We start from the raw sequence: 10153 nt of genomic DNA on the forward strand, positions 1-10153 counted from the left end.
CAAACCGCAGCCACTTGAACCTTGTTAATTAGTGACTTGGTGATGTCTTTGGTGGCAGCTTCCTCCAGATCATCTGATATCATCAGCATGGCAAGGGATGTAGCATGGTTGGCTGAGTTGCCTGGGAATGGGCTTTTCTAAGGGGTGTAGTGGCCATCCCCTTTGAGCAATGCTCAGGTCTCCAGCAGTGTCTCAGAGGTGCTTATGCTGTGTCTAGAAGGAGGTACAGAAACTGGTGCTTTGACTTGATGTGTAGTTATTCAGCATGAACATGTGTTTGATGATAAGCCAAATGTCAGTCAGCAGACTTGTCTTGAACACTGCCAAACTGTTGTCCTCCATATCACGGCATCCCAGACCTGAGAACTGTGCTCTGTGCTTAACCTTACAACACTGTGTGGCTTCAAACCACTTGACACTGTCTTCCCCATCCCAGGTCACTGCATTGGCTGGGTGTTCCCTACTCAGCCCTGGGGAAGGGCTGTGGGCAGTCCCTGGGCGATGGTGAGGAGGCTCCTGTAGAAGACCTGACCTGGTCACTGCTGGGGCTCATGGAGCACTGGTCTCTCTTGCTCCATGGGAATGACCAAGCACAGCACAGGTTTAGTCCTGGACACGTCTTGCCCCAGGAGAGATATGGGACAGCTCATTCTTAGACTTTTTTAGGAAGCATTACAACTCCTGTCTCTGAACATATCTACCACCTACATCAGAGGTAGCTGTCATATTCCCAGCTCCCTGGTTGCAATTGCATCCCTAGAAGGACCCTACACCATGTAAACCCTAGCCCTACCAAAGAAGCTGTGCTGGAGATGACATGACGTCTTTGCTATTGCAAGGCCTTTGAGTCAGGGGCCAGAGAGTGGTGTAAGGCTCTAAGATAGCCCATGATTCATCATTTCCCAGCCAGAGGAAAAGGTGTTCCTTGTGCTGCAAAAGGCACACTGCAGCTAATACTGTGATTGTGTTTAGCAAGATAGCACAGTGACTTCATGTGCTTTGATATTAAAAAAAATCCTAGCAATGTTGTGGAAACTTCAGCTCCTTCATTTGTCTGTGTGCTCATGTAAGAGACTTCCCATGCAGCTGGGTAATTAAATACAGTGTTTCAAATCCAGGCAGCATGTGATTATTTTTTTTTTTCTCTTGCGTGAAAGAAAAGAAAGAAATGGAAAGGAAAGAGAACAAACCCTAGTTAGATGGGTTATGGGATTCCTGGATTCCTGATCCAAGCCCAAAGCAGGTAGGACGGTCCCCTCCTCTCAAATCCAGTCATTACAGGATTTTTGGAGAGCTGTTTGTTTCTTGCTGTCCCAAATCTATGAAACCTTCCTGACAGCAAAGTTTGGTAAAATTCAACCCTTTTGCACACAAAACTTCAGCTTGGATCTCTCACTGTTCACAGATGCCTCTTGCCTTGAAATATCCCTGACCTGCTTTAGTCCCGATGATATCATAGCGTTAGGGATCACTTACATGTCCAATCTTAAGCCAAGGATGACTGTGTCTGATATGCTACTGCTGCCAAATTCCAAAGGGATTCCAGCCAAGACTCCTTAGTTAGGTACAAAGGAAACTCTCCCTTTTCCTATCCTCAAGGCTGAGGTGCGGGGGGTTTATTACTCATCCCAAACTAAACATGGACACACTTCTGCCTTAGTATTTAATACCAGCTGCTTTTAAATGCTGGGATAACAGCATAGGGAGAGTCAGCGTGGCTCTGTGAACTCATCACTGGCCCAGATCCCAGCTGCATTGGGATTTGCCAGCTCTGTGCAGTGGGACCAATCAGGACTGGAAGGGATATGGCTGCTCTTGTGGGGTCGTCTGCTCTCTGCGCTCCCTATCCTTGGCCACACTCCTGCATGGCCAGTCCTGGCAGTACCCACACAATCCTGAGCCAGAAATGCCTGCTCAGGCTCTGCTATGGGATTACATGGGAAATACAACTTTGTGCAAGAACCAAGGACACCCTTCCTAGTTGCAACTATAGAGCTGGCAGTAGAGAGCAATGATGACCAGTAACCAAAATAAATCCAACTCACAGCTTCTGTCCGTGGCTGAGTCATCAGCTGTATCTGGCACTGAGGAGATGATCGCCTTCCTGTCGTGGGACAGCTTTTCATCCTGTGTGGGCATTAACAGCGAACAAACAGGTAAATTCCCATAAATAAAGGAGAGGAACTGCACAAAGGCCCTGTGTAAGGAAGGCAGCTGCATCAGAGCAGAAGCAAAGGTGGCCTTGACATTGCCTCCACATATTGTGTGTGTTTTAGACTTTTTGACTCTAGACCTGACACAGGCTTGGCTTTGCTCTGTTCTCTCCAAGGACAGTGCTTCATAGCTTTTTGCCCCCCCCCCCTCTATTTCCAAAGCTAAGTGGTATTTTTTCTGCTCTTTCAGGGTCAGATTGCTGCTCTTTCAGGGTCAGATTTATCCATCCATCCATTTCCTTTACCAGCTCCCACAATGATTTTAGTGTTTCAAACTCAGCAATGATTGGTGTTGCCCTTTGCTGTACCCTCAGTGAAGGTATTAGTCCCTTCTATGGGGCAGTAATCACTGGGGTGATATCCTACAGTGGTGGGATGGACATGACCATTTCAGACAGTATCTCATCCATAATTAATATTCCAGATGATAATTACTTCATGGAACTCTCTTGTTTCCTTGAGGTAGGTCTCCCTCCAATCTAGGCTGCCCACTCCTACCAACTTCTTCCCTTCAGCAAAAGGATCATTGCAAGTAATAGTTTGTTGAACATATGACTTGTGCCCCTGATAGCATTAAATCACCCAGAGCTGGATGGGGCTAGAGATAAACTATGTGGAGGCACAGAAAGAAAGATGGGTGTCTGGATTAAGAGGTCTGGGCCAAGGAGATGTGTTGTTATGTCTGGGTAGAGTAACAGGGCTGGAAAGAAGTTTAAGCCGTGGGTGTTATTATGAATTTGTGCTCACTCGTAGACGCTGCCTGGCTCCAGCCATTGTTAGCTGCTTGCACAAACTGGCACTAACATTCATTTTGAGCTCCTTTGGTGCTTTAGTATTTAATAATAGGTCAGGTCTGTCTTTTACTTGGCACAGCACATGGTACCCCTTTTCTACTGGATGTTGTGTCATTGCAGAACCTGGCCTGAGGGACACCCAGCATACGTTTGAGGATCTGGTAGTGTGTCTGCCAGCTTTTAATAATACAGAAAGAGAAGTGGCCTCCATGCTGCAGGCAGGTGATGTGCCAAGGGGCTTTCTGCAGTAGGTTCTGTTGCTCATCCTCACCACATCTCGGAGCAAGTTCTAGCCTGACGGTAGCTCTGATGTCACAACATGGCTCCTCTGTAAACCTGCTCCTCCTTCCCTAACCATGGAACGTTAAGCTTCCACAGGGCAGCCCCCATGCCCAGGGACTGGCATCAGTGGATGATGAAGCACCACCATGAAGCCAAACCACTTACAAAGATGACTCTGGACACCCAACGAAAATAAATTTTCAACATCTTTCAAAGAAGAGCACCAACTAACCTTTGCAGGAGACTCCTTCCACTTGATGATGGCAGGACTACATCGTGCCTTTCTCTGGATGCTCTGAAGAGAGGAAGGGAAGGATTGGTCTTTGGTCTCCATGCTCAGGGGTTGGATTGTTGTCATGATTCTGGCATCAGCCTCCCTCTTCCTCAAAATGCCATTGGGAGATGATGTCTTCAGTGAAGCAAAATGTAAACTCTTACACCATGGAGTGGCTTTAGGAATGTCAAAGCTGGTAAGGAGGCCTTTGAGATTCCTTGTTGGGCCACTGATGTTAGAGATGGGAAGATTCTCCATGGACTTGCTTAAGTACATATCACTGGGATGACTTTGAGATAACACATAGTTTTTCCCCATTGGACTGACATTAGTCTGTGACAGATATCTTCTCTCCATGAGCTAAAAAAACCCCAAAGAAACATCAGAATAGGCTCATATCTAACTTCAATAATAAATCTTCTGAAATTTTTATTTCCCGCTCTTCTACTCCAAGCATCACATCTGTTGACCTTCTAACTTTTTAGGATGAAAAAGTGTCCCATCATTTTCAGCTCTGTGTTGTCTGGAGTAAATGTCAGGGACACAATCTAAACTCTAGCCTTTTTTGAAGTGTGGAAAAAGTTTTTGTCTTGCTTATTTCCTGTGCATCCTCCTGATTTGTTCATGGTCATGCAAGGAAGCCTTGGAGTCAAAAAAATATGACCATTGGTTGTCTTCCCTCTTGGATCATTTATCCACATCTCCATCCTCTTCCTCTAGGAAATTGTGTTTTCAAACAGTCAGGAAATCCCCCCCTCTATCATTTCATAGGAAACTTCCAGTTTCATCTTAAAAACCTGGACTGGAAATACAAATTTTTAGATTCTGCCTTTTTTTAATAAGGTGCAATTCAGCTTTCTCTCATCAGTGGGAATCAAACCTGTCTTCAGCAGGGAAATTGGATGAAGTCCAGAGTATCTGACTTCCAGTGTGTGATTTTATCATTGTTATTCCAGGTTGTAAGAGGCTCTTATCACAAAGCAGGACCCAACATGCAAACACAGAGCTGAGAACTGTACCTTATGCCAATGAGTTTGCAATCAAAATATGGTATAAGGAACACTGGTAGGTGGGAGGCGCACCTTTGCCATGATGAGAGAACAGTAGTCACAGCTTCTAGTTAGGGGGGAATTCAGTTTAAGATGCTGAAATGTAGACAGCTAAATGCATCTATGAGCAAAATCTACTCAGGAACTTGATGTCTAAGTTCTACTACAGTCAAAAGTGCCAAGAAAGTGATTTCTACACCCTAGGGTAGAATGACATAAATGACACTAAATGCCTACCTTCTTTGGTAGGTGTTTACTGTCATTTAGGACACACAGGGTAATCTCAAAGACCTCCAGCTGCTGGTGCAGGAGGGCAGAGATGGCTCAGTGTCATATCTGTCAGCCTAGTGTGGCTGTCTGGGTGCCTTAATGACTTTGTGTGCCTTTGCCTCAGGCTGCATCCTTACTTGGTTTTCTAACTAGTACTAAATCCTCTGCCAAGTTCTACACCTCTTGATGGGCTTCCATTAGGCTCTAGCCCTACAATTTATTCACTCTGGAGCAATCTGAATATTATACCTGAACTTCTGTCCCATCCTGGACATCGTCTATGTGTCAGTCCATCTGTACATACTTAAAAGGAATTGGATCTAACCTGCCCTGAGACATCCTCAAAACAGCACCAGATATTGCAAAAAAAACCCAAACCCAAACTGTTTTTTTTTTTTTCTCAGTCTCTAATAACCAAGAACTGGAGCATTATGTTTTTAGGACATATTCTGTCCCACCTCATCTGAGTCTTTGGTTCTCACCTTGGGATGTTCTTGCTTTGACTTACTGCTTTCACAGTCCAGGATGCTCTGGTACCTACAGGGAAGACAGGAGGTGGCACCTTAATCACTTTTTAGTCTGAATGCATTTTTTCATATAGTAGACAGGATCTTTCTGCCTTTCCCTACCCGCTGGAGAATATCAAACCCAATAGACTTCAAAAGCAGTATTGGAGAGTGGGAGAGAGGTGAAAAATGCCCCAAAGAGGATTAGCTTTAACTCTAATGGGTTAGTGCAGTGCAGTGCTACTAGATCCAGTGTGAGCTCTCTCCTCCCAAGCTCCATGCAAACATGTTCCTGGAGCACACTGTCACCCCACTGGTGGAGGACGTGCTGGGGGTTATATTGGCTGAACATGGTGATTTATTGCACTTTGCTATATGCAGCTTGCAGATGAAGTCAGACTTTCCAAAAAGTTGTCTATTGTTTATTTATTTAGCTTTAACCTAATGTAAAGGGATTTATCAAGTCACTACGTGACCTAATACCATGCCAGTGATGAATGAGACCTTCACAGAAGAAACCACCTTCCTTTTCTTCCTCACAGTGGAGAGTGCACTTTCAGCTTTCTCCAAAGATCCTTGCAGACACATGACTTTTTACAGTGAAAACTGACCAAGTTTGGGATATTCAGAACTAAACTATCCCAAGGGGAAGTTCAAGAGACAGTTTTAACAGCTGCTCTGTCACTCTTATGTTGAGGGAGATCACTTTGGGTACTGTTGTTAATCTTATTTGTCTCACTCTTGAAGAGTTGTGGTCTGATCTCAGTTATGGGTTGTAACCAGAAGAGAAATTAGCCTTTAAAGGGCTCGGGTTGAAATGTGACTCTCCCAGGAGCATTTTGGTTAGAAACAGTTGAGAGAAACCGAGAGGGCATGAGATGCCTATAGCCCTCTTGTCTCCTCATCAGCTCATCTCTCCAGCATTTGCTGGTCTCCCTTGTGGCATGTTAGAGACTATCAAGATTAAAAGCTTTAATTAACCATCTGGGAATACTCCGGTCATTGGGGTTGAGGGCAAATTCCTTTGTGTCATTGTATTTGGGGAAGTTTGTTCAGTGGCTTTTAAATCAGGACTTGTCTTCCAAGACTAAATAATGCATCGGTAATATATAATAGCTAAGATCACTTATGGCAGAAAAGTGCTTGCCTCTAGTTGAGACCTGACATGCTGGGATGCTGTGTCTGAGAAAGACCTTATCTGAGTGAGATTTGGTTTTTATGGCTGTGGAAGAAGGAGAGTCCACACTGGAACCCCACAGATCTAAGGTGAACTGCAACCTTAGATTAACCACCCACCTGGCAACCAGTTCAGAGACGGACACAGATTTTCTCAGAGAAACTGCTCTGCGTTCTGGACTGCTTCTCAGAGAATGGCACAGAAAAGGAAAGGACTGAGCTGGCCTCAGCTGCTTAGTTTTTTCCATGTTCTCTGTCTGCTGGCATTGGAGCAAGAGAGTAAAGGTTATGGTGCTAGATGTGATGATCCAGGGAAAAGAGGCCAACAATTAATGCACCCATCTCAACTCATGGGATCGGTGCATCAGTAAAGGGCTGTGGAACAAATGCTGTCTTCACTGATGCTTCTGCAAACCTCATCACATAAATTCACTTTTGAAAAAATAAAATAGGGTTAAAGAAGACACAATTTAAATTAAATTACTCCTAATGCAGGGAATGGATCTTTTCTACCTCTGCCTACCACTTTTATCATTTTCTTAGATCACACAGTTCATCTCTGTGACAGGGAGAGGGAAGGAACCTGAAGAACAATTAGCTTTAAATAATTTTAAAATTATTTGATAGAAATTTTGTATATGCAGCATTGGTTAAAATTTTCTTATGTTTGCAATGTTGCATAGATCTGAACCAGCTCCGAATTCAAGCATTAACTGGAGAATTAAGCACCTCTTGGCCTCCTCTGCCAAAAATGTTCTTGTTTTCCAGGCTTCAGAAATGTGCAGCAGAAGTCTCAGGCATTGAATTTACAATGACTGATCTGACACTTGGAAGTACATTAGGTCATCTGGGGTTCATTTTCTGAATTTAGACAGAGCTCTAGGGACTTACAAGTTATATGTAATTGCTCTTTAATTACTGACACAAACATTCGAACTATGGGATTAATAGAATCTTGTATTTAGATTTTGAAAGTACTTGCTTTAAAAGCCATATTGCTTGCAAAATACATTTCATAAGTTATTTCTATTGCACTGGCCTGAGTGTTGGGCTGAGCTCAGAGCCGTTTTCCACCCATGTTTGGGTGTCCACTTCCAGAAGCACTCAAGAGGGGCAGTTTTTCTGGGGGACAGAGGTGTCATTCAGCAGTTTATGAATCTCTGCATCCCTTTTCATGCCTTTAAGACATCTGAAATCAAGACTAGAGAGAGGGAGATGTATTTCTCACTAGTTGCTTTAGAAATTTCTTTTTTTTGTTTGTTTTCCAGGTCATTTCCCATGATGTTAGAGACGAGACAGCTTTGTTAGATCACAGGCTCCCACCTCCCACAGTCCAGTGATTGTTTCCCATTTTTGTGGTGGTGTCTAACATTAAACTATTCCAGGTGAAAAGCCCTCAAGGGATTTACTCTGTGGCAGAATGAGCCTGTTAGGAGGGAAGTGTTCCCTGATTTTCCATTTATATCCCCCCTTTCCTTAAAAACAATACAGGCAGTAGATGGAAATAGTCTTCTCAGCCCACCCCGAACAGTTCCCACAATCAGCACAACATCTCCCAGTTGCTAAGGGTTTACAGGATTTTTCTGATATTAATTCATTCCATCTTCTGTGATCTGGGAGGGTTTTTATGTAAAATCACTTACATGCTAGAGTGCTTTCCTCCACCCGATATCTGCCATTTGATAGTCTCCTTGGGGCTCTTCAGTACCACACTTCTGACTCCTTCCTCTCCCCCTTCTTTACAAGACAGGAGGCAAAGTCCCTTGGCAAAGCTGCAATTAAATATTAAAAGCTGATGTGCAAATGGGGTTGCTGTGAATTGGAGAGCTGGCACTGAAGAGAAGAGGAGATGAAGCCTCCTCCCTGTTCCTGTCAGCCTGTTGCCAATTATTGAGGTCTCATTCTTCTCCATAAAAACACTGGGTAAATTCAGATCCCAGCTGCAGTGCCAATAACCATCTAGACCCAAAGCTAGATTCTGATTTAAGTAGAAATCTGCTGGAATCCATCTCCCCACCTTGTCTCAGGTGGAGCAGAAATGAGCTCCTCTGCATGGGCATTTTTAGATGGATGCTTCTGACACAGGCCATATATTCATCCTCCAAAACAGTAAGTTTCTTTCATCCCAGCTTATGGTCCCCTGTGCTTGTGGCTTCACTAGGGAGGTTTTGCATGAGTCACAGGAGAGACCATCTCTCCTGGGTGTTAACAGCTGTAGGGAATACACTGTTCCTAGAGGCGAAAATGAACGGTGGGCCAAAGCGTTAAGGGAGGCAGGGTCCAGATGAAAAGAATTGCAATACTTCACTACTGGGGGCAAGAAAGGGCAGGACTGCCTGAAAGGATCCAATTTAGACAATGTCTAAGTCTGATTCAAGCCAGAGTTTGGCAAAGGTAACCTCTTAGACTTCTCAAAAAGCATCATGGCCCCAAACAGAGCTGGTTTTGCACCTAACAATAACTGGATTTCTATGAAGTTCTATCTGGGGATTTATTCTGTGCACACTGGAAATTTGACCAAGAAGCAAAGCCAGTGGATGAATAAGAACAGGTAACAGTGTGTTGGTTTATAATGAACAAGAAAGGCTGAATTTAACATCAAAAGCTGGAAAATAATTTACCCAGAAATGCCTAAGCTAAGCAAGAAACCTTTGACATGAGTAGAGAGTGAGTTAGGGCAAAGTAGAGATCTGGATAAACAAGCTGGCTGCCCCCATCATTGCTTTATGAAATAATAACTTACACTTCTCCATGTGTTTTGATTCAACTCGTACTGAAACAAAACTCTTTATTGAGCTTTTATTCCAGCACCTAAAAACAACTGAGAGGCAATAATGATTTAAATTCTCTATCCTGTGAGGACAGTCTGATTTCATATAGTAGACTCTTCTCATGCTATCAGTTGTGTTCATTGCAGCAGTGCCTAAGGACCAGCCTAGAGGACAGCCCTGGCCTTATAAATACTCAGATTTGTGCCAGACTTGAATCCTTCATCCTTCTCCTGTGTGCCCAGGGTCTCCCTGATGTGCTGGATGTTTCCCACTGAACAAGATTCAGTTCTTAGAGGATTTTGTAGGATGCCCTGCACCATATTGAGAAAACACCAGTGACTTTAGTAGCTCCTGGACTACCAAGACACAAGTCTGATGGAGGCTAGAAGAATTTTTAGTTGCATGGGCAAAACAAGGCTCTGAATCTGGGATGCATCCTTGTTAGTTATTTAATTTAGAGGAGAAGGATTTGGCTGGCAGAATGAAACAATGAACATTGCAGTCAATCCAACAGTAAGTAATAGAGACTGCTAAAAGACCCGTGAATTATTTCAGGTACTACTGCTATCCAGCTCCTCTCTCCACAAAAAGGCTGCATGAAACAATTCTCCTCATAGCTCCAAGGCACACTCACTAGGTAAAGTGTGTTTTGAAACTGTTTTTGCCAGGATTACAGTGCCTTAGGCTGGTTCTTCTGCTACTGCCTCTGCTGGGGGCCTTGCTCAGCTCACAGTGATTTTAGTCTTCACTATTAGTGGTGCACTGGGCTTTCTCTGTTGGCAAGCATCTGTGGGAAGATGGGAATGAACTGTTCATGC

The 10153-nt window shown here is 43.9% G+C and overlaps 1 protein-coding gene across 1 annotated transcript in view; it reads right to left on the bottom strand.

Moving 5' to 3' along the window:
- XIRP1 (xin actin binding repeat containing 1) overlaps nt 1–8284 on the bottom strand; it is a 34660-nt gene extending 26376 nt beyond the window's left edge. The window contains exons 1-5 of the mRNA XM_074830863.1: nt 8208–8284; nt 6685–6824; nt 5365–5419; nt 3522–3923; nt 2046–2127 (exon numbers count right to left, since the gene is read on the bottom strand). Coding sequence (XP_074686964.1) covers nt 2046–2127; nt 3522–3923; nt 5365–5419; nt 6685–6812 — 667 coding nt within the window. The 5' untranslated portion in view covers nt 6813–6824; nt 8208–8284. The remainder of the gene's footprint in view (nt 1–2045; nt 2128–3521; nt 3924–5364; nt 5420–6684; nt 6825–8207) is intronic.
- Nucleotides 8285–10153: the final 1869 nt, after the last annotated feature.

Source organism: Strix aluco, chromosome 1, assembly GCF_031877795.1.
Source record: "Strix aluco isolate bStrAlu1 chromosome 1, bStrAlu1.hap1, whole genome shotgun sequence".
NCBI classification, from domain to species: Eukaryota; Metazoa; Chordata; class Aves; order Strigiformes; family Strigidae; genus Strix; species Strix aluco.